The sequence below is a fragment of the Coregonus lavaretus genome (assembly GCF_964263955.1).
Source record: "Coregonus lavaretus genome assembly, chromosome: 36".
Classification (NCBI taxonomy): domain Eukaryota; kingdom Metazoa; phylum Chordata; class Actinopteri; order Salmoniformes; family Salmonidae; genus Coregonus; species Coregonus lavaretus.
Window position 1 is genome coordinate 15,964,005 of NC_140023.1, and position 24,834 is coordinate 15,988,838.

A 24,834-nucleotide genomic window follows, 5' to 3' on the forward strand; every position below is an offset into this window, starting at 1 on the left:
CCTTTTTGTGCAAAGCAATGATGACGGCACGTGTTTCCTTGCAGGTAACCATGGTTAACAGAGGAAGAACATAGATTTCAAGCACCACCCTCCTTTTAAAGCTTCCAGTCTGTTATTCTAACTCAATCAGCATGACAGAGTGATCTCCAGCCTTGTCCTCGTCAACATTCTCACCTGTGTTAACGAGAGAATCACTGACATGATGGCAGCTGGTCCTTTTGTGGCAGGGCTGAAATGCAGTGGAAATGTTCTTTGGGGATTAAGTTTGTTTTCATGGCAAAGAGGGATTTTGCAATTCATCTGATCACTCTTCATGACATTCTGGAGTATATGCAAATTGCCATATAACATAATAGAATGCATTATATACATAACACTACATAATACAATACATCAGGGGTAGGCAACCCTGGTCCTGGAGTGCCGCAGGCACTTTCATGTTTTTGATTTAACTGACCTGGAAGACCAGGTGTGTTGAATGCAGGCAATCATTGAACTGATCAATTAGCTCAGTTGGTCAGGTGTGGTGCCTAGTTGGAACAAAATCCTGCAGTACATGCAGCACTCCAGGAAGGGGTTACCTACCCCTGCAATACATAATACAATACAAAATATATAAAAATGTCTCATCACAGTCCCCGTCGTGCCGTACATTTATTTTTAAATATTTTTTTCTGTTTTTATTGCTCGCTTGAGTAACCTGGGGTGGCAGAGTGCCATGTAGTCATGCCTCTATTTTAATACTGTGCATTTCCCAGCCTCTGTTCTGTACCTGGGGACTGTGAAGAGACCTCTGGTTGCATGTTTTGTGTGGTACCGATGAGTGTCCGAACTGTGAGTGTCCGAACTGTGTGCCAACTGCTTGAACAGACAGTTCGGTACCTTCAACACCTCACACAAAGGCCAATAGTGATGTAATCAATCTCTGCTCCATTTTGAGCCTGGAGAGATTGACATGCATGTCTTTGACATTCACCCTCCGTGTACATTTTAAGTGCAATATGTGCTGCTCTGTTCTGGACCAACTGCAATTTGCCTAGGTCTTTTCTTGCCGCACATGATCACACAACTGGGCAGTAGTCCAGGTGCGACAAAACTAGGGCCTGTAGGACCTGTCTGGTTCATTTGAGATGTCAAGAAAGCAGAGCAACGCCTTCTCATGGACAGACCTCATCCCTTTTTTTAGCAACCTTGGAGTCTATATGTTTTAACCATGACAGCTTGCTATCTAGGGTTACACCCAGCAGTTTAGTCGTCTCAACTTGCTCAAACGCCACATTATTCATTAATGGATCTAGATGAGGTTTAGGGTTGAGCGAGTGATTTGTCCCAAAAATATGCTTTTAGATTTATAGCACCAGCCTATTGCTAGTTACCCATTCTAAATCTGACTGGAGCTCTATGTTAAAGGTGTCAGTTATTTATTTGACTGTCGTAGCCGACATGTATACTGTTGAGTCATCCGCGTACATAGACACAGGCTTTATTCAAGGTCAGTGGAAGGTCATTAGTAAAAACTGAAAACAATGGCCCAAGCCGGCTGCCCTGCGGTACACCACACTCAACCGAATTGGTATTAGTCTTCCATTAAAGAAAACCCACTGTGTTCTATTAGATAGGTAACTCTCAATCCATGATAAGGCAGAGGATGTAAATCCATAACACCTACATTTTTCCATCAAGAGGTGTTCTGATCAATGATGTCAAAAGTTGCACTGAAGTCTTAACAAAACAGCTCCCACAATCGTATTATCAATTTCTTTCAGCCAATCATCAGTCATTTGTGTCGATGCCGAGCATGTTGAGTGCCCTACCCTATAAACATGCTGAAAGTCCGTTGCCAATTAGTTTTCTGTAAAATAACATTGTATTTGATCAAACACAATTTTTTTCAAACGTTTGCTAAGCACCGGTAAGACTGATTGGTCGGCTGTTGGAACCATTTAAAGGGTGCTTTGCTATTCTTGGGCAGTGGAATGGCAAAGCACAACACAGGGTGCATTGGCCAATTCATTGACAACTTCAGCTTTAGCTTGCTTATATAGAGTGGGTACTAACTACCTGTTTGCTGAAATGGGTGCTAGAGGGTGAAGTTCATAATGTCGCTCGAGCACTTTCATAAGGTGTTGAAACCCCCTATTCTTCTCAACCACCGAAAATGGGCGCATATCCGCAGCTATAAACAAACCAGTCGCTCTTATAATTTCTTTGGCCCGGTCAGAATCAGCTGCGATGGCTGCTTGAATGTAGAGGGGAGTTGCCATAAATCCAGTTAGGTGTATTTTTATGAAATGTTGTAATTAGGAGGTTGTTCCTTCACATTGTGTGATAGCGCATACTTTGGTCTATTTAAAAAAAATTGGTCTGTTAAAAAAAATATTTGTGGAAAGAAAAGTTGATTATCCCAGCTTTCAAGAATCCCAGATGTATTTTTATACGGACGGGGAAAAACTGACTTGGTGAGAAAGGGCCTTAACACTTAACCATGTTTTGACATAACATCAGAACATGTAAAATTACCCTGAGTAGAAAGCTACTGAACCAGTAAGCTGCAACATAATTTGCAGTACATTGCCCTCTGTTTAGGAAGAATTTGCCCTAATTTCTTGTGATATTTGCAAACGGACACTCATTTTTCTGATATAGGCCTGTTTTTTTTTTTCTTGTCCGTGGGCGATTCTTATACAGTATATTCCTGCTTTTGTTGAAGAATGTTCAAGGCCTTCTACTGTCAACTTGGTATGTAATCACATCTACCTTTTTTTCCCCTAACCTTCTATCTTTTCAGGTGAACATGGAAACTGCCCGCTTCTTCAAGTCGGACTTTGAGGAGAATGGATCCATGGACAATGTTTGCCTGTTCTTGAACCTAGCCAATGACCCCACGTGAGTTTATGTGCATAAGCTCTGTGCCACATCAGTAATGGACTAGCTCCCTCCTATAAGTAATACTTGTATGGTACATCTATGGAATCAGGAATTCAAGGCAATAACGTGTCTGTAAAATATTGCTGTATAAAGGCAAGCCTGTCATTTTCACATTTTCAACAGAGTATTATGTTAATGGTGGAAACCTTTAATTCCTTCCTTGGTCTTTCCTTTCTCAGTATTGAGCGCATCATCACCCCTCGCCTGGCTCTGACCTCAGCTGAGTACCTGGCCTACCAGTGTGAGAAGCATGTCCTGGTCATCCTGACTGACATGAGCTCCTACGCCGAAGCTCTGAGAGAGGTGGGCAACCAAACTAATTCAAGGAAGTCTGGTGTTTACTCCTGAAAAAACCCTCATACTTTCTTTTTGTGAAGTGTCAGACTTGCACCTTAATTCTGTATAAGTTTTAGAGCCATAACTTTTCTTTTGATTATGGGTCGCAAATTCAATATGCCAGTTAAAGTGTAGTCAATACAGCCTACATGGTTGTGATATTGAAAACCTCCACATCCCACAAAAGATGACCTTGACACAGTAAATGAGGTGAGGAATAATCTCAGAGGTGGGGTATGTGCATTCCACGTCAAGGAAATACATTCGGGGTGGAAATTACACCTAGGTATCTGAATCAAGGTTTTCAACCTGAAAGATGTTACATGGCCTCATTTGTATGACCGAACAGTATTGTTGAGAATCCTATGCAGGTTGTTAGCAGATGGGTACATTCTGTAAAGATTATGGTCCTCCAGATAGTGTCCACACTCCCACCTTCCAAATCTTCAATGCTGCCTTCTATTATATTGGTCCTCAATAGTGGAATAAGTCCATGAGTTTTGAAGGCTCAAGTGTGTGAAGACTAAAATAACCTTCCTTAAGCAAGAATGCATATTATAATACATACAGTGGGGGGAAAAAGTATTTAGTCAGCCACCAATTGTGCAAGTTCTCCCACTTAAAAAGATGAGAGAGGCCTGTAATTTTCATCATAGGTACACGTCAACTATGACAGACAAATTGAGATTTTTTTTCTCCAGAAAATCACATTGTAGGATTTTTAATGAATTTATTTGCAAATTATGGTGGAAAATAAGTATTTGGTCACCTACAAACAAGCAAGATTTCTGGCTCTCACAGACCTGTAACTTCTTCTTTAAGAGGCTCCTCTGTCCTCCACTCGTTACCTGTATTAATGGCACCTGTTTGAACTTGTTATCAGTATAAAAGACACCTGTCCACAACCTCAAACAGTCACACTCCAAACTCCACTATGGCCAAGACCAAAGAGCTGTCAAAGGACACCAGAAACAAAATTGTAGACCTGCACCAGGCTAGGAAGACTGAATCTGCAATAGGTAAGCAGCTTGGTTTGAAGAAATCAACTGTGGGAGCAATTATTAGGAAATGGAAGACATACAAGACCACTGATAATCTCCCTCGATCTGGGGCTCCACGCAAGATCTCACCCCGTGGGGTCAAAATGATCACAAGAACGGTGAGCAAAAATCCCAGAACCACACGGGGGGACCTAGTGAATGACCTGCAGAGAGCTGGGACCAAAGTAACAAAGCCTACCATCAGTAACACACTACGCCGCCAGGGACTCAAATCCTGCAGTGCCAGACGTGTCCCCCTGCTTAAGCCAGTACATGTCCAGGCCCGTCTGAAGTTTGCTAGAGTGCATTTGGATGATCCAGAAGAGGATTGGGAGAATGTCATATGGTCAGATGAAACCAAAATAGAACGTTTTGGTAAAAACTCAACTCGTTGTGTTTGGAGGACAAAGAATGCTGAGTTGCATCCAAAGAACACCATACCTACTGTGAAGCATGGGGGTGGAAACATCATGCTTTGGGGCTGTTTTTCTGCAAAGGGACCAGGACGACTGATCCGTGTAAAGGAAAGAATGAATGGGGCCATGTATCGTGAGATTTTGAGTGAAAACCTCCTTCCATCAGCAAGGGCATTGAAGATGAAACGTGGCTGGGTCTTTCAGCATGACAATGATCCCAAACACACCGCCCGGGCAACGAAGGAGTGGCTTCGTAAGAAGCATTTCAAGGTCCTGGAGTGGCCTAGCCAGTCTCCAGATCTCAACCCCATAGAAAATCTTTGGAGGGAGTTGAAAGTCTGTTGCCCAGCGACAGCCCCAAAACATCACTGCTCTAGAGGAGATCTGCATGGAGGAATGGGCCAAAATACCAGCAACAGTGTGTGAAAACCTTGTGAAGACTTACAGAAAACGTTTGACCTGTGTCATTGCCAACAAAGGGTATATAACAAAGTATTGAGAAACTTTTGTTATTGACCAAATACTTATTTTCCACCATAATTTGCAAATAAATTCATAAAAAATCCTACAATGTGATTTTCTGGAGAAAAAAAATCTCAATTTGTCTGTCATAGTTGACGTGTACCTATGATGAAAATTACAGGCCTCTCATCTTTTTAAGTGGGAGAACTTGCACAATTGGTGGCTGACTAAATACTATTTTCCCCCACTGTACAGTCAACTAGAGTATTCTTCCTAGAACTATTTTGATAGAATGTGTTCCTTTGAACCACACACCCCAATTCCTGATTGTGCGTGCATGCATGTGGTATTTTTCTGATAAAATGCATCAGTTCTTGGTATGTCACTCAAGTACATCTTAAACATAAATATAATAATAATAATGATTTAACTTGTATTGCGCTTTTCATTACAGAAAATAATCTCAAAGCGCATAACAAAAACAATTTAAATTGAGATGGTAGAGATGGAGATTTAATGTCTCTATTTGGCTTCTGATGAGTTGATGCAGTTTGGATTGGAAAAGCTTTAGTGGAGGGGTCATCGACGGTACAGCCAGAGAGAAACAAAGACAGTGTGACAAACAGGCCTGGAAAGCTTCATTAGTGCACCACTTCTGCTTCTCCGATGGCCAGTTCCTCCATAGGACCCGCTCTTCCATAGGTACTGGTCCTCCATTGCCGAACATGAGGCACCCACCTGGGTGATGCCACAGCTGCTGAAAAGCGCACGAAAAGCCACCATCTTGGCAGTGGTTAATAACAGTCCCTGAGCCTCTGCCATCTCTGGACACAGCATGCCGTACTTGTTGTAATTCTTCCCAACAGATGAAACTAAAAGCTGGGGCTGCATTATTTGAATCCAAACAGCCAGCCAGCTAGCTAGCTATAACAAAAAAATTGACTTGTCATCCCAATTCCGCAACTCAGAGTCAAGACCACGAGATGGAAGTGATCAACCCCCAGACCAGTCAAACCCCAAAATATAATTAATTAGGCTATGGAGATGACATAGCCGAGTACAGACAGAAGCATGTCTGTTCTACGAAATATATTCTCAAATAAATGCCATGTAATGTTATTTAAAACAAAACCAGACAACCCCAGAATAGTTTACCTATTTACCTAGTCGGCTTGTGTGTTCTATGCGAGATAAATAGGAGGGAAACGTATTTTGACAAGCAGTCAATGCACAACAATTCTTAATGCATTCGTGGAAAAACACTTTTGAAAGCAGTTTTGGCCTTTGTTAAAAAAGAGGGGGATCCCAGTTTTACATTGCTACCACGTTTATTTCTCTACTCTTTCAATTGCACTTCGCATCGTTTTACAAAAGTAGTTTTACGAGTTTCAAGCATGGTTTAGGACCCCCTAAGCAAGGGGACTGGAATTGGTCAAACTCTGTTTAATACAAGTACACAATTATCCTCGTTCCGTAAAAGCATGATGGTCATGACTTTCTTACATGAAAAGGGAGGTTAACAATCGATCTGAGATCAACTTAAGTTTCAGTCATGGGACTTTTTTTTGCTTTAACTCCTGCCCATATGTTATAACTAGCACAGAATCCCCCAGCAATAGGAACACTATTTCAAGAATAAGTAGTTTGGACTACCAAACTTTGGCTCCTAAACATCTCATGAGGTGTTGGCCAAGTGAAGTACTCTCTAATGTCCACTTCTGTTCTCAGTGAAAGGCAGAATAGTGTGACCTTCTGCCTTCTGGAAAGGCCTTAACTTATTTCTCAGAAGCTTAGTGTGAAGCTTTCTGTGGTGTCAGACCTTCTCAACTCTTTCATGCCTGTAATATTCATTTTATGTAGCAGAACATGTTTCAATATTCCAGCCGCACAACGAGAGTTTGAAATGTTTTTTATGTTCATCTGAAAACATAGCTCCCTTCCCTCGTTGTCTGTCTGTAACCTTGGGCACGTGCTGTTTCAATAAAGCGTTGGCTAAGACTCAGGCTTGTAGGGTATTTAACCACTTACAAAGAGCGACAGGGGCATTAACGTTTAACTTATTTTTCCATTCACCCGCTCGAAGGTCGAGTTTCGAATTTAATCCGCAGTTCATCTCCATCCTCTGGAGCTCAGGATGAATACAAGTGTATTTCTGCTCTGAATTCAACTAACTGAACAATTTGAACAGTGATTGGCTTTGGCCTGGGTTCCGAGTCATTTATTTTATACCAGGTCTGCTGAGAAAATGGCAGCGCTTGACCTCCCTTTTGTTGATTTGAATAACACTTCACACAAAAAATAACAAAAATAAATAACACTTCACAACAGGTGATTAAATGAGAATATAGTACAGTATTATTAGTCAACTCCAATTCCTATTATTTTGTCCTCCTATAGAGTGGTTTTATTTGTGTGTATTCATTCATTCATTCATACAGTGAGGGAAAAAAGTATTTGATCCCCTGCTGATTTTGTACGTTTGCCCACTGACAAAGAAATTATCAGTCTATAATTTTAATGGTATGTTTATTTGAACAGTGAGAGACAGAATAACAACAACAAATTCCAGAAAAACACATGTCAAAAATGTTATGAATTGATTTCCATTTTAATGAGGGAAATAAGTATTTGACCCCTCTGCAAAACATGACTTAGTACTTGGTGGCAAAACCCTTGTTGGCAATCACAGAGGTCAGACGTTTTTTTGTAGTTGGCCACCAGGTTTGCACACATCTCAGGACGGTTTTGTCCCACTCCTCTTTGCAGATCTTCTCCAAGACATTAAGGTTTCGAGCCTGACGTTTAGCAACTCGAACCTTCAGCTCCCTCCACAGATTTTCTATGGGATTAAGGTCTGGAGACTGGCTAGGCCACTCCAGGATCTTAATGTGCTTCTTCTTGAGCCACTCCTTTGTTGCCTTGGCCGTGTGTTTTGGGTCATTGTCATGCTGGAATACCCATCCACTGCCCATTTTCAATGCCCTTGCTGAGGGAAGGATGTTCTCACCCAAGATTTGACGGTACATGGCCCCGTCCATCGTCCCTTTGATGCGGTGAAGTTGTCCTGTCCCCTTAGCAGAAAAACACCCCCAAAGCATAATGTTTCCACCTCCATGTTTGACGGTGGGGATGGTGTTCTTGGGGTCATAGGCAGAATTCCTCCTCCTCCAAACACGGCGAGTTGAGTTGATGGCAAAGAGCTCGATTTTGGTCTCATCTGACCACAACACTTTCACCCAGTTCTCCTCTGTATCATTCAGATGTTCATTGGCAAACTTCAGACGGCCCTGTATATGTGCTTTCTTGAGCAGGGGGACCTTGCGGGCGCTGCAGGATTTCAGTCCTTCACGGCGTAGTGTGTCACTAATTGTTTTCTTGGTGACTATGGTCCCAGCTGCCTTGAGATCATTGACAAGATCCTCCCGTGTAGTTCTGGGCTGATTCCTCACCGTTCTCATGATCATTGCAACTCCACGAGGTGAGATCTTGCATGGAGCCCCAGGCCGAGGGAGATTGACAGGTCTTTTGTGTTTCTTCCATTTGCGAATAATCGCACCAACTGTTGTCACCTTCTCACCAAGCTGCTTGGCGATGGTCTTGTAGCCCATTCCAGCCTTGTGTAGGTCTACAATCTTGTCCCTGACAACCTTAGAGAGCTCTTTGGTCTTGGCCATGGTGGAGAGTTTGGAATCTGATTGATTGCTTCTGTGGACAGGTGTCTTTTATACAGGTAACAAGCTGAGATTAGGAGCACTCCCTTTAAGAGTGTGCTCCTAATCTCAGCTCGTTACCTGTATAAAAGACACCTGGGAGCCAGAAATCTTTCAGATTGAGGGGGTAAAATACTTATTTCCCTCATTTAAAATGCAAATCAATTTATAACATTTTTGACATGCGTTTTTCTGGATTTTTTAGTTGTTATTCTGTCTCTCACTGTTCAAATAAACCTACCATTAAAATTATAGACTGATCATGTCTTTTCAGTGGGCAAACGTACAAAATCAGCAAGGGATCAAATACTTTTTTCCCTCACTGTACATACATACATACAGTGGGGGGAAAAAGTATTTAGTCAGCCACCAATTGTGCAAGTTCTCCCACTTAAAAAGATGAGAGGCCTGTAATTTTCATCATAGGTACACATCAACTATGACAGACAAATTGAGAGAAAAAAAATCCAGAAAATCACATTGTAGGATTTTTTATGAATTTATTTGCAAATTATGGTGGAAAATAAGTATTTGGTCACCTACAAACAAGCAAGATTTCTGGCTCTCACAGACCTGTAACTTCTTCTTTAAGAGGCTCCTCTGTCCTCCACTCGTTACCTGTATTAATGGCACCTGTTTGAACTTGTTATCAGTATAAAAGACACCTGTCCACAACCTCAAACAGTCACACTCCAAACTCCACTATGGCCAAGACCAAAGAGCTGTCAAAGGACACCAGAAACAAAATTGTAGACCTGCACCAGGCTGGGAAGACTGAATCTGCAATAGGTAAGCAGCTTGGTTTGAAGAAATCAACTGTGGGAGCAATTATTAGGAAATGGAAGACATACAAGACCACTGATAATCTCCCTCGATCTGGGGCTCCACGCAAGATCTCACCCCGTGGGGTCAAAATGATCACAAGAACGGTGAGCAAAAATCCCAGAACCACACGGGGGGACCTAGTGAATGACCTGCAGAGAGCTGGGACCAAAGTAACAAAGCCTACCATCAGTAACACACTACGCCGCCAGGGACTCAAATCCTGCAGTGCCAGACGTGTCCCCCTGCATAAGCCAGTACATGTCCAGGCCCGTCTGAAGTTTGCTAGAGTGCATTTGGATGATCCAGAAGAGGATTGGGAGAATGTCATATGGTCAGATGAAACCAAAATATAACTTTTTGGTAAAAACTCAACTCGTTGTGTTTGGAGGACAAAGAATGCGGAGTTGCATCCAAAGAACACCATACCTACTGTGAAGCATGGGGGTGGAAACATCATGCTTTGGGGCTGTTTTTCTGCAAAGGGACCAGGACGACTGATCCGTGTAAAGGAAAGAATGAATGGGGCCATGTATCGTGAGATTTTGAGTGAAAACCTCCTTCCATCAGCAAGGGCATTGAAGATGAAACGTGGCTGGGTCTTTCAGCATGACAATGATCCCAAACACACCGCCCGGGCAACGAAGGAGTGGCTTCGTAAGAAGCATTTCAAGGTCCTGGAGTGGCCTAGCCAGTCTCCAGATCTCAACCCCATAGAAAGTCTTTGGAGGGAGTTGAAAGTCCGTGTTGCCCAGCGACAGCCCCAAAACATCACTGCTCTAGAGGAGATCTGCATGGAGGAATGGACCAAAATACAGTGTGTGAAAACCTTGTGAAGACTTACAGAAAACATTTGACCTGTGTCATTGCCAACAAAGGGTATATAACAAAGTATTGAGAAACTTTTGTTATTGACCAAATACTTATTTTCCACCATAATTTGCAAATAAATTCATTAAAAATCCTACAATGTGATTTTCTGGAACTTTTTTTTCCTCATTTTGTCTGTCATAGTTGACGTGTACCTATGATGAAAATGACAGGCCTCTCTCATCTTTTTAAGTGGGAGAACTTGCACAATTGGTGGCTGACTAAATACTTTTTTTCCCCACTGTACGTACGTACATACATACATACATACATACATACATACATACAGTACCAGTCAAAAGTTTGGACACCTACTTATTCAAGGGTTTTTCTTTATTTTTATTATTTTCTACATTGTAGAATAATAGTGAAGACATCAAAACTATGAAATAAGACATGGAATCATGTAGTAACCAAAAAAGTGTTAAACAAATCAAAATATATTTTATATTAGAGATTCTTCAATGTAGCCACCCTTTGCCTTGATGACAGCTTTGCACACTCTTGGCAATTTTTGACTGGTACTGTATATGTATGTGTGTGTACAGTGCCTTCGGTAAGTATTCTGACCCCATGACTTTTTCCACATTTTGTTGTGTTACAGACTTATTCTACAATGGAATTAATTTAAAAAAACGTTCTCAGCAATCTACACACAATACCCCATAATGACAAAGCGAAAACAGTTTTTTTTAGAAATGTTTGCACATTACTATTCAGACCCTTTTGCTCTGAGACTCTAAATTGCGCTCAGGTGCATCCTGTTTCCATTGATCATCCTTGAGATGTTCCACAACTTGATTGGAGTCCACCTGTGGTAAATTCAATTGATTGGACGTGATTTGGAAAGGCACACACCTGTCTATATACGTGCCCACAGTTGACAGTGCATGTCAGAGCAAAAACCAAGCCATGAAGTCAAAGGAATTGTCCATAGAGCTCCGTGACAGGATTGGGTCGAGGCACAGATCTGGGGAAGGGTAGCAAAACATTTCTGTAGCATTGAAGGTCCCCAAGAACACAGTGGCCTCCATCATTCTTAAATGGAAGAAGTTTGGAAGCACCAAGACTCTTCCTAGAGCTGGCCACGGCCAAACTGAGCAATCGGGGGAGAAGGTCCTTGGTCAGGGAGGTGACCATGAACCCGATGGTCACTGACAGAGCTCCAGAGTTCCTCTGTAGAGATGGGAGAAACTTCCAGAAGGACAACCATCTCTGCAGCACTCCACCAATCAGGCCTTTATGGTAGAGTGGCCAGACGGAAGTAAAAGGCACATGACAGTCCGCTTGGAGTTTGCCAAAAGGCACCTAAAGGACTCTCAGACCATGACAAACAAGATTCTCTGGTCTGATGAAACCAAGATTGAAGTCTTTGGCCTGAATGCCAATCGTCATGTCTGGAGGAAACTGGCACCATCCCTACGGTGAAGCATGGTGGTGGCAGCATCATGCTGTGGGGATGTTTTTCAGGGACTGGGAGACTAATCAGGAACGGAGCAAAGTACAGAGATCCTTAATGAAAACCTGCTCCAGAGGGCTTAGGACCTCAGACTGGGGCGAAGGTTCACCTTCCAACGAGACAACGACCCTAAGCACACAGCCAAGACAACGCAGGAGTGGCTTTGGGACAAGTCTCTGAATGTCTTTAAGTGGCCCAGCCAGATTGAGGGGGGAAAAAAACAATTTAATCAATTTTAGAATGAGGCTGTAACGTAACAAAATGTGGAAAAAGTAAAGGGTTCTGAATACTTTCTGAATGCACTGTGTGTGTGTCGCCTTGCGACCCCAAGGGGTGCACGTTTTGGTTTTTTCCCTAACACTACACAGCTGACTCAAATGATCAAAGCTTGATCATTAGTTGACTATTTTTGAATCAGCTGTGTAGTGCTAGGGCAAATACCAAAATGTGCACCCCTTGGGGTCCTGAGGACCGAGGTTTCAGAAACCCTGCTATGAATGAATCAATGAGTTCATGCTCATTGATTCAGTCATACGCTGTTACAATTAAGTGTTCAGAAGTGGAGTTTGTGTTCAGGGTCCCATCTGTTATACCCTGATTCCACTTATGGCTCACTTGTTTGTCTCATGTCTCCCCAGGTGTCAGCTGCCAGAGAGGAGGTCCCTGGCCGTCGTGGTTTTCCTGGTTACATGTACACTGATCTGGCCACCATCTACGAGCGTGCCGGCAGAGTGGAGGGCAGGAACGGCTCCATCACTCAGATACCCATTCTCACCATGCCCAACGATGGTATGACATGCCGGCTTTTCTCAGAGGAAAAACAACCTAGATCTATTTAAAAAATAATGTATTTATTAAAGTTTTATTTATTAACTTTTTTTACATGAGCAATTCCGTTGAATCTCCTGTTTCGGCTGATATTTTTGAATGCTTTCCGTTACGATAGCAACATCTTTGATGGGCCTCCAATCTGTTTTTGAATGGTAGTCCCCTCTTTTTAACATCAGAGGAACATTTGTGCCATCATATTTTAGAGCACTATCCTCGCAAGTTGCGGATGTAGGTCAAAACACTTATTGTAATGTCCTTAAAATGGGAAACGCTTTAAAAACTATACATTGGATCTGCCTTTCAGTATCTAGGCATTCTACTGTAAGTTGTAGACATTTAAAGTGTATGCCTGGTTCAATGTATTTATTTTGGGCGAAGTGATCTAGGACCGTGCTCAGTGCATGTGTTTTGAATATGGGCCTGTATCGGTTTGATATAGGCCACTTGATTTAGCGTGACTTGAACCCTGGATATTATCTCTTGACGTTGACCTCCATGTAAACTGTGTTTTCCAGATATCACCCATCCCATTCCTGATCTCACTGGGTACATCACTGAGGGACAGGTCTATGTGGACAGACAGCTGCACAACAGACAGGTATTCCCATTCTCGCTTATACGTCTCCAACCAACCCCTTGTGACCTTGCTATTGAGTAGTGTATCTAGCTATTGAGTACTGTCATTCTCTCTCCTGACAATTGTCCAATGATAATTTGTTTACTACTTCTTTGTTGAATATTGACTTGACTTCTATTACTTCATGTTTTCCCTTCAGATCTACCCACCCATCAATGTGCTGCCCTCTCTGTCTCGGTTGATGAAGTCCGCTATCGGTGAAGGAATGACCCGTAAAGACCATGCTGATGTCTCCAACCAGCTGGTAGTTATTGTCACTCTGCACACTGCCAAAAGATTCTCTATAACATGAATAATTTGTTGCATAGAACAACTTCAGCTCTCTGTCCCTCTCAGTATGCCTGCTATGCCATTGGTAAGGACGTGCAGGCCATGAAGGCCGTAGTCGGAGAGGAGGCCCTCACCTCCGATGATCTGCTCTACCTGGAGTTCCTGCAGAAGTTTGAGAAGAACTTCATCGCTCAGGGTAAGACACTGGAAAACAGATGAGACTCCACCTATGACAGTAGCACCACAACCAGAGCGCATGGCTATTGAAATTATTTAAATATTTTAACCTTTATTGAACCAGGTAAGTCATTGAGAACACACCCTCTTTTACAATAACGACCTGAAATTCTAGTTGTATAAAATCAAAAGGTGAAAACAGGGGCACGGCAACCGCACTGTATGTGACATTCCCCCGGGTCAAGTATTTGGTAACAGAATAAATGGGAGTGTTGGCGGTCTTTTCACACCGTTAAGTGGGAGGCATTAGGCTGCACTCGGCCAGGTCATTGACCCTCTCCTGCTCTGAGATCTTGTCTGGTGAGTTTATTTACTTGTCTAAATACTGTTACATTAAATATAAGATATTATACCTTTGCCACCTTGGCTTTTCCTGTATCTTATGTTTATGCTACCTTTATTCTAGTAATTCCTTGAAATCGTTGACCCATTTTGTGTTGCCCTAGGTCCTTATTACCAGAAATCCAGCCTGCATAGCGTTATCATTCAAGTGTGATATTAAAATGGAGATGAAAAAATGTGTCTCATTAGAATTGATGAGTCTACTGAATTGAATTAAATTAAAATACCATGAAATGCAAGTATCATGTCAGACTTTTGCATCCCTTCTCTGTTGAAACATAGACAAATGGAGCCATCTTTTGGGCAAAGAACAAGAGCCTGCCGTTCAGTCGTCTTGTCCTTCAGATGATTTACAAGCATTTCGCTACACCCGCAATAACATCTGCTAAATATGTGTATGCGACCAATTAAATGTGATTTGATTAGATTGAAAACTAGGGATTGCACTATTGTAGGCTATGCATCATGGGGATCTACTGCATTTAAACCTGTTGTGACACCATATGATTGACTTAATATCTAGTCTATCAATGATATCTTTCCGACAGAGTAAGCTGTGAGTTAGGGTGGGGTGCATTTCAGACATGTTAGCTCCATGACCTGACGTTGACTAAAACAAGTGTTATGAAAAAGATCTGAATCACTGGGGAATATTGTTGTATTCATACTCCTATTAAAACCACTGAATGAGTCAATTGACAACTAGTCGTCATAAGGAATATTGTGAAATGTCATAGCATTTGAGACCTAAAACGCTGTCACCTCACCCCTCAGGCCCCTATGACAACAGGACCGTCTATGAGACCCTGGACATTGGCTGGCAGCTGTTACGAATCTTCCCCAAAGAGATGCTGAAGAGGATTCCCCAGAGCACCCTGGCCGAGTTCTACCCCAGGGAGTCTGCCGCTCGTCACTGAGCACCTTTCGGATGCTCTGACTCCACCCTCCCAACCCTCTCACTCCCTTAGACCAGTGTTGACCCCCCCCCCCCCCCCAACCACTCAGAGAACAGAGCAAAATGATCTCCGCTCCCTCTGTAGATGTATTCTACTGTATCTGTGTCCAGAAATGCGTATGGATAGTGTCTGTGATTGTATCTCTACATTTTGTTCAGAGATGTGAACTTAAATCAAAGAATGATCCTGTTATTTATTGGGTTATGTTACTGCTAGGTTTTGTTCATGGAATGTTGTCCCCACCTAAATTAAACCTTCCAAAAATATAAAAACATCCTATACATTAGAGCTCGACGGGAATTGGTATGTTCTCTTTTACATTTTCAATGGTTTGAATTTGTCCAATATGTTTGTTAGTCACCCTGAAGATAGCACTTCAATCACTTATTTCAGATGAGGGGAAATTACTTGTTAACCATATCTGAAATTGTAGGACTTCACCAAACACCCAGGAGGTCAGGAAAGTGTCATGACGTACTTTAATTTAGTAGACTGAACATCATTGGTACTTAAATGTTTACTTTTATAGGCTTGAGGTAAGAGTTTTGATATTTGACAAACTTTTGGGCCATTTGAAATTGTCTATTGTAGATCTAGACCTTTGTGTGAACTGTGATTGCTTATTTCTTTTTGGCCTCTGTTGCTTGGTGTAATTACTATCGAAAGAAAATGTTTACATTGTTTGCTGTATGTATGTGCTGTTAAAAGAAAAATAATACTAACCATTCCCATGTTGCATTGCTAATTCTCTTTGTTTGCAGAAATCGGATCTGTGTGTTTGTTATATTGATTCCTGTGTTTTCCTGCCCATAAATAAATTATATTAGAATTATGAGGGGTGACATGTTTGTAATCCCACCAGACAATGCACACAACTAATGTTGAGGTTGGTCGTTTTTCACACACTTAGCCAACATTATTTTGAATATGAATTGGCCGTCATAAACCATATATACAGTGCATTTGGAAAGTGTTCAGACCCCTTGACTTTTTCCACATTTTGTTAAATTACAGCCTTATTCTAAAATGGATGAAGTTATTTTTTCCCCTCATCAATCTACACACAATACCCCACAATTACAAAGTGAAAAGAGGTATTTTAGAAATTTCTGCAAATGTATTAAAAATAAAAAACTGATATCACATTTACGTAAGTATTCAGACCCTTTCCTATGAGTCTCAAATGAGCTCAGGTGCATCCTGTTTCCGTTGATCATCCTTGAAATGTTTTTACAACTTGATTGGAGTCCACCTGTGGTAAATTAAATTGATTGGGCATGATTTGGAAAGGCACGCACCTGTCTATATAAGGTCCCACAGTTGACAGTGCATGTCAGAGCAAAAATCAAGCAATGAGGTCGAAGGAATTGTCCGTAGTGCTCCGAGACAGGATTGTGTCGAGGCACAGATCTGGGGAAGGGTACCAAAAAATGTCTGCAAGCATTAAAGGTCCCCAATAATACAGTGGCCTCCATCATAAATGACTCTCAGACCATGAGAAACAAGATTCTCTGGTCTGATGAAACCAAGATGGAAGTCTTTGGCATGAATGCCAAGTGTCACATCTGGAGGAAACCTGGCACCATCCCTAAGGTGAAGCATGGTGGTGGCAGCATCATGCTGTGGGGATGTTTTTCAGCGGCAGGCACTAGGAGACTATTCAGGATTGAGGGAAAGATGAACGGAGCAAAGTACAGAGAGATCCATGATAAAAACCTGCTCCGGAGCGCCCAGGACCTCAGACTGGGGCGAAGGTTCACCTTCCAACAGGACAACGACCCTAAGCACACAGCCAAGACAACGCAGTAGTGGCTTCGGGACAAGTCTCTGAATGTCCTTGAGTGTCCCAGACAGAGCCTGGATTTGAACCCGATCTAACATCTCTGGAGAGACCTGAAAATAGCTGTGCTGTGCAGCGACTCTACCCATCCAACCTGACAGAGCTTCAGAGTATCTGCAGATAATAATGGGAGAAACTCCAAGAATACAGGTGTGCCAAGCTTGTAGCATCATAGCCAAGAAGACTCGAGGCTGTAGTCGCTGCCAAAGGTGCTTCAACAAAGATCTGAGTAAAGGGTCTGAATACTTATGTAAATGTTATATTTAAGTTTCTTTTTTTTATACATTTGCAAAAATCTCAAAAAACCTGTTTTTGCTTCGGCATTATGTGGTATTGTGTGTAGATTGATGAGGGGGAAAACGATGTAATCAATTTTAGAATAAGGCTGTAACGTAACAAAATGTGGAAAAAGTATACTTTCCGTGCATACTTTCCGAATGCACTGTAGGTCCAAGTCAACAAACAGTTGATCAGGGGAAAAAACACGCATTCGAAGCCTAGATCAGATTTGACAATGGCCAAAGGTGAGATGTGTGCACAGGTGTGTCAAATTATCATTTCCTGTTGCACGTAATGTGTAACCACCTCGATGTGTACTGTAAATTATATAATTTCTCACAATGGCGGCCCCAGATGAACTATATAAAATGAAACTCATTACAGAGCTGTCCAATCAAGGTAAGAGTTCTTCTTAGTCGCATGGCTAGGTTAGTGTTTCTGTTCGAAATATTCGTTATGTATTTGCAGTTCAATGACTCCAGCTCTTTCATAGCCTGCCCGTTAACCGTTGACATTCAACATGGATACGTAGCCTATTGAATGTAACCTAATTTGAATGAAATGTATAGGACTTTTTCTGTCTTCATTTGTATCTGTGCAGTTTAGTACTCTCATTAGTTAGAGCGCTGTTGCGTTCAGGGCAAGGGCAAATTGTGTAAGGAATAATGTAGCCTAGGACTTTATCTGAGGGGTCTTATCAATGTTTTCAATGGCTTTTTGTTTATTTTGTACACGTTTTTCATATGCCCTTGCTGAAGAGAGCCCTTGCCATATCTATTGAATAAAAAGAGTAGACGTTTTAAAGGAATAGTTAGGGATTTTTGCGAAGAGGCCCTTTATCTACATCTCCAGAGGAAGATGAACTCGTGGATGCCATTTTTATGTTTGTCTATGCGTTCATTTTGAAGAAAGTTGCTGGCTAACGAGCGTTAGCTCAATGACTGGAAGTCTAGCGTTGGCTCGTGAAGCTACCTATACAATTTCCTTCATACTGGACGCATAGTAATTTGCCAAAATCCCGAACTATCCCTTTAACATTCTGAGTTCAGATACAAATAACTCTGATTGTTAAAGGTATTTATATATATAATATAAATGGCTAAAGAAACACCCACCCAGAATGACAATGACGCCTCAGAACTTCCTCAGAAGTTCTAGGCTTATTTCTCTCACCACAAAACATACATGAATTCACAACGGATGGTCATCTCCCTTGATTTAAACTGTCTTTCAGTTCCTCATATTTCTTTATTCAATAAACGTTTTCCGACACGTTGTAAGGGGGAATAACAAAAGTTCCATACGAGGTCAGTGTAGTCTGAGGTGCCCTCTGAATCACCAGAATATTATTTGGAACACCATATGAATACACATTGAGTGTGCAACTCCAGCAAAAATGAATCACTGCATTCAGAGTGGGGAGACGTTGGGGGTAGGGTGCGGCTAGCCAGCATGATGTGGTGTAAGAGCAGCAGTGTTGAGTAAGCACGTGACCTGAATGTTGGACCCTACAGGAATAAGTACTTGACCTGGTTTTCAGATTTAAATATGAATGCACAGTGCCTCACAGTAGGGTGTCTACTAAGCAACCAATGCTGATTATGTTACATATACACTGAACAGAAATATAAAATGCAACATGTAAGGTGTTGGTCCCATGTTTCATGAGCTGAAATAAAAGATTCCAGAAATTTTCCATACACACAAAAAGCTTATTTCTCTCAAATTTGGTGCACAAATTTGTTTACATCCCTGTTAGTGAACATTTCTCCTTTGCCAAGATATTCCATCCACCTGACAGGTGTGGCATAAAACAGAGGCTTATTAAACAGCATGATCATTACACAGGTGCACCTTGTGCTGGGGACATTAAAAGGCCACTCTAAAATGTGCAGTTTTGCCACACAACACAATGCCACAGATGTCTCAAGTTTTAAAGGAGCGTGCAATTGGCATGCTGACTGAATGTTCACCAGAGCTGTTGCCAGAGAATTTAATGTGAATTTCTCAACCATAAGCCGCCTCCAACGTCATTTTAGAGAATTTGGCAGTACGACCAACCGGCCTAACAACCGCAGACCACGTGTAATCACGCCAGCCCAAGACCTCCACATCTGGCTTCTTCACCTGCTGGATCGTCTGAGACCAGCCACCCGGACAGCTGATGAAACTGTGGGTTTGCACAACCAAATAATTTCTGCACAAACTGTAAGAAACCGTCTCAGGGAAGCTAATCTGCATGCTCATTATCCTCACCAGGGTCTTGACCTGACTGCAGTTCGGCGTCGTAACCGACTTCAGTGGGCAAATGCTCACCTTCGATGGCCACTGGCACGCTGGAGAAGTGTGCTCTTCACGGATTAATCCCGGTTTCAACTGTACCGGGCAGATGGCAGACAGTGTGTATGGTGTCGTGTGGGCGAGCGGTTGGCTGATGTCAACGTTGTGAACAGAGTGCCTCATGGTGGTGGTGGGGTTATGGTATGGGTAGGCATAAACTACAGACAACGAACACAATAGCATTTTATCGATGGCAATTTGAATGCACAGAGATACCGTGACGATAGCGTGTTCCAGTTCCCGCCAATATCCAGCAACTTCGCACAGCCATTAAAGAGGAGTGGGACCACATTCCACAGGCCACAATCAACAAACAGCCTGATCATCTTTATACGAAGGAGATGTGTCGCGCTGCATGAGGCAAATGGTGGTCACATTGGGTACTGACTGGTTTTCTGATCCACGGCCCTAACTTTTTTTATCTGTGACCAAGAGATGCATATCTATATTCCCAGTCATGTGATATTCATAGATTAGGGCAGGGATAATCAACTATATTCAGCCGTGGGCCAATTTTTTCTTGAGCGGATGGTCGGGGGGCCGGAACATAAATACAAATAATTTGTAGACTGCAAGAAGCCCAAACATATAATATTGGAATAAAACATCAATCTTGCTTCCATTTGTTTATGATCACGTGTCTCTCTATTATTCGTGGAAATACTTGGGAACAGATTTCCCAAATTAAAATCACTTGAAGCTGATTTGCTGGTGTTTTTACCGTTTTTTATATCCAACAATGAAAATTCAACAATATTAATTAATTAATTTGCTCAGAAAACTTTGGGGGCCACATAACACCACCTGCGGGCCAAATTTGCACTGCCTTTACTACTGCATTTAGTAGTAAAGGTACAGTAGTAGACTTTTATCATACCACTGTGTAGAAATATATTATTGTTATGCTTCCTGACTGTGAAACATAATGGACCAAGGTATAGGCTACATGAAGGGAGAGCTTCAACATCAAATGATCATCAAAATAATGCATGTTTTGTTGATGTTTTAGATCTACTTTCACAGTGGCTATACATTCCAGTATCCAGTTCTTTGTAAAGATCCAGGCATTCATAGATGCAGCTTTATGGAGCGAACCATACATGGGTCTGCCCAGACTTTGTAAAAAAGCACCCTCATGACACACTGATGATCTTAGCAAACAGCTGGGTTTGGAACAACCTTTATTCCATGTCTTTCTGTATTGATAAACATTATTTTCTGTGGTTTTAATCTAAACTAACTCAAGTATATGTAGCAGAGCATTGAGACTATTTTTAAGGTTGGTGTGAGGAATAGTCATGTTTCACTTAGGATATGAATCCAGTCATTGGGTTGGAATGAATAAATATGTTTCCACATGGTTGTTCTGTTTTAAGAAACCCAATAAGAGTTCAAATATGTTTCCTCTTATGGGATGATGAACAGTTGAAGATGAGTGACTGCAATCCTTTGGTCCCTACAGCTGTCCATGAGTATGAGGGTCTTCAGAGGCAGCATGAGAGAGACACCATGGAGGTCAGTGTTGTATAAGGCTTGTTATAACTGTTCAGTTCATGTGTATAGGTATCCATGCTAGAGGTCTTGGGGAGATGTGCATAATTTTAACTGTGTTTGCAATTAATGAATGATAGTGATTATCGATTAAAGAAAATAAAGGTTTGTTTATTTTTTAAATTATTGTATGTGTGAAAGAGAGACTGTGTGTGTGTGTGTGTGTGAGAGAGAGAGAGAGAGAGAGAGAGTGAGAGAGAAAGAGATCGAGAGAGAAAGAGATCGAGAGAGATGCTTTATTATTATGCTTTCAAGAGAGAAAAGAGAACATTAATTGTATGATCACATCAGATTTAAATACTGTTGTGATAAACTTTCAATCTCATATAATATGTACTCTATGCATTGTGCCTCGGGGATATCAATGTAGTCTGAATTTTTTGCTTTCATCATTTCACTTTAAGGTATGTGGTGGTGGTTTATATAGAAGTCCATCATCTTCATGACCTCAGCTGTTCTCCCACTGAAAATGTCATTCTCAGATTGAGTTCAAGTAGAGTATGATCTTTCATAGACTGGCTCAATGAAGGTAGGACACTAATGTAAATGAAAAATAGATATTGTCAAAGTGTTTTGTTCTCTTTTGTGATTGGGTCATATCAGTGTCAACGGATGCAGGCAGAGAGAGACGAGGCAGTCAAAAGGCTTGAAGAGTTTCAAAAAGGTGAGAACATAAAGAAAATGTTTAGTCAAATCCATCTTTCGTCAAAAATGTTTGATCTAATATTGATCTGATATTCTTGCATATCAGATTGATATTGTTTTCCCCCTGGTAACATATGCATCATATTGGAAACTAGTCAGGGATTGTATAGGAGGGACTGTAAACACCTACAGTTCTGTTATGTAATGTTTACCATAGCATTCTTTTCATGCCAACTATCAACCACACTATCTCTGCTGCTGTGACCTTTGAACCCTGGACTCACTATGAACTGTGTGTGTTTGACATTTACCTTGGGTAAAAGGCACACCCTTTAGGCGGTAACACAGCTTTGTTTACTCTTATGCTGCCCCTTCAAATTGATTAACCTTCAGTTATATCAGAGAAACATAGTCATATGATTTTCTTTTGTAAATACTAGTCTTCAGAATGCAAAATGACACTTAAAGCATCTTCTCTGCTGCTTCTCCATTTTTACTGTTTCCTTCCGCACATACAAATGTGCTTGAAATACAATGCATTTCTGTGTTTTTTCGCAGGGATATTTTTTCTTAAAACCAAAATGCATCACACAAACCACTCAAGACAGTAATTTGATCTCTGGAATTTTTGAAAGTATAAAAATGTCAGAGATGATTGAAATAGTTGTTCTATGTAATCACGGCAGTCGAGGGATTTGTATCTGAATAAATGTGGCCTCTGCTCATACATGTAGTATTTCTCCAGCCAAAAAACACATATTTTGTTTGACTTCCAATTTAATAGAGGCTGCCTTGCTATGCCAAACAGCTGCATATTAGGACCTATTACGTGATTTCATAGCTTTGAGAAAATTGCTCCTATTCACAACGAAACGACGGGGCGAAGAGGGAGAGAAAAAAAGCCCCCAACACACAATCACGTCTTTTCAATTGACGATGGCAAGGTTGATGACAACATGACCATTGTGTTATAATGATAAGACCACAAAGGCATCTGCCCCCTCATCAAGGCTTCAGTACGGCTGCAGATACAATTTAATTCACTTCTCTGTCTGCGCGCTGATACCATTATGCCGTACGTCGGCACAGGGGTAATCACTGTCTTCCCAGACAGGAGGGAAAAAGATGGGAGAAAAAAGATGGCGCGATGATGGTGAGGCCGAAACGTACTATTAAGACTGCCGATTCTGACGTGTCAGAACCCCTGTCGCCCTGCACTTGTACACTTTCCACTTCCACTTCCAGGCCTGTTTATTTACCGTGCCTATCAGTAATTACAATTAACGTGTAATTTATTTAAAGGCGTCCTTTGCTGGTGTTGAGTGTGTTGGGCATTATGGAGTCTGTGAAAGAGCAGAGCAACAGAGATGCTGGGATGAAACTGTCAGCTAAGTGCTATTGAATGACTGATGTGGAGAGGGTGCAGGAGGAACTTTGATATCGCAGGCACAGACGTTCATCAAGTTTCAATTAGGTGTCATTGGGAAGGGATAGGTCTGTGCTAACGGCATTAATTCCTATTTTTCCCCTTCCACCACAATGTTTAATTAGTTAAGTGGCAGTAAGCCTGTTCTCTTTCATTGGGGTTTGTGATTAGGCCTGCAAATGATGTCAACGTTTAGAGCATTAAGTGTGTCTGAATGTTTTCTTTTATTTTTTCTTTTATTTACTGGCTAAAGGGAGCTTTTATACTTCACAGTTTAAAAAGTCTTACATTAGGGGCTAGAGAATGGTCCCTAAATAACTTTAATATTTTATCCAACCTCATGCCCTTTGAGTTTCCATCAACAATTTCCATCAACAACTACTAACTAACTAACCACTCTGGTGATATGATCCATTATGGTTCTATAATCTTTTGCTATATCTGACCATGAACACACAATGACATTAATTAAATTGTAATAAAATGCACCCATTGTTGCAGGGAGATTGTTTTCTTTGACCTTCCTATAGTGGTTTTACATAGTCTCAAATGTGTTTTCATAGTTCATAGGGATTTTTCCAAAAAGCAGAATAAATAAGACCTCAGTTCATTAGTAATATTAGTCAACTTACTTTTAAATTGACAAGAGAATATACGTGGTTCATGGCAAATCTCTGACACAAAAGAAAACACAAACATACGTACTTATATTGTCAAGTGTTGTGACCTTGTGTTGACATGAGTACATTTCTTAGTAAATGTAGCAAAAGTATCAGATTCCACAGTAAGTGAGTCAACAGAAATGCTAATGTTTATCTTGTTTGGCTTGTTTTGTAAAGAGCGCATAAGAAGTGCACAATGCCCTAGTCGTCTCATCCTTCAGGGTTTACGTTACCTCTAACCTTGGGATGGAAAGCTAGTTGTAAATGCAACTGAATATTTCCAACCAAAGACATGTAAAAAAATATATATTTATGATATTCAAGATTGAAACATAAAGATATGAGCTCCAATAGAGTTCCACAGTATGAGTCATAAGGCACTTAACCCTAATTGCTCCTGTAAGTCGCTCTGGATAAGAGCGTCTGCTAAATGACTAAAATGTAAATGTAAAATAATACCCATAAAACCTAGCTGTCAAACAGGGAAATGGTTCCAATCATTTTTCCACCATACATTTTTCCCATAGGGGATCTTAGAAACCCTTAAAATAAGGTCTGTGTTTCGTGTACGCTTACCCTGGCGTGACGTTTTGATAACTGTGTAAATCTCTCTAGGACAAGGTGACTTTTATCAATATATTCACCTGTATTTACCCACCCAAAAATGAAATGCTAATTAGCTGCTAATGTGGCTATCATAAAGAACTACAAATGCCATGATGATCTGGACGAGACTGCCGAATCGAGGCAAAGGTAAGAATCTCTGGATTAACTA

At 41.3% G+C, this 24,834-nt stretch overlaps 2 protein-coding genes across 2 annotated transcripts in view; both read left to right on the top strand.

Annotated features, from left to right (window-relative positions):
* The window catches only part of LOC311110706 (V-type proton ATPase subunit B, brain isoform-like), a 43,082-nt gene extending 26,934 nt beyond the window's left edge, over positions 1-16,148 (top strand). The window contains exons 8-14 of the mRNA XM_084153263.1: positions 2,789-2,886; positions 3,108-3,231; positions 12,682-12,832; positions 13,390-13,472; positions 13,651-13,755; positions 13,848-13,977; positions 15,135-16,148. Of these exons, the coding sequence (XP_084009389.1) occupies positions 2,789-2,886; positions 3,108-3,231; positions 12,682-12,832; positions 13,390-13,472; positions 13,651-13,755; positions 13,848-13,977; positions 15,135-15,277 (834 nt within the window). The 3' untranslated portion in view covers positions 15,278-16,148. The remainder of the gene's footprint in view (positions 1-2,788; positions 2,887-3,107; positions 3,232-12,681; positions 12,833-13,389; positions 13,473-13,650; positions 13,756-13,847; positions 13,978-15,134) is intronic.
* A 1,522-nt stretch (positions 16,149-17,670) lies between these two features.
* The window catches only part of shtn1 (shootin 1), a gene marked incomplete at its 5' end in the record, with an annotated part of 45,898 nt that continues 38,734 nt past the window's right edge, over positions 17,671-24,834 (top strand). Inside the window, 4 exons of the mRNA XM_084153050.1 lie at positions 17,671-17,680; positions 17,769-17,834; positions 21,238-21,290; positions 21,930-21,990. Coding sequence (XP_084009176.1) covers positions 17,671-17,680; positions 17,769-17,834; positions 21,238-21,290; positions 21,930-21,990 — 190 coding nt within the window. The remainder of the gene's footprint in view (positions 17,681-17,768; positions 17,835-21,237; positions 21,291-21,929; positions 21,991-24,834) is intronic.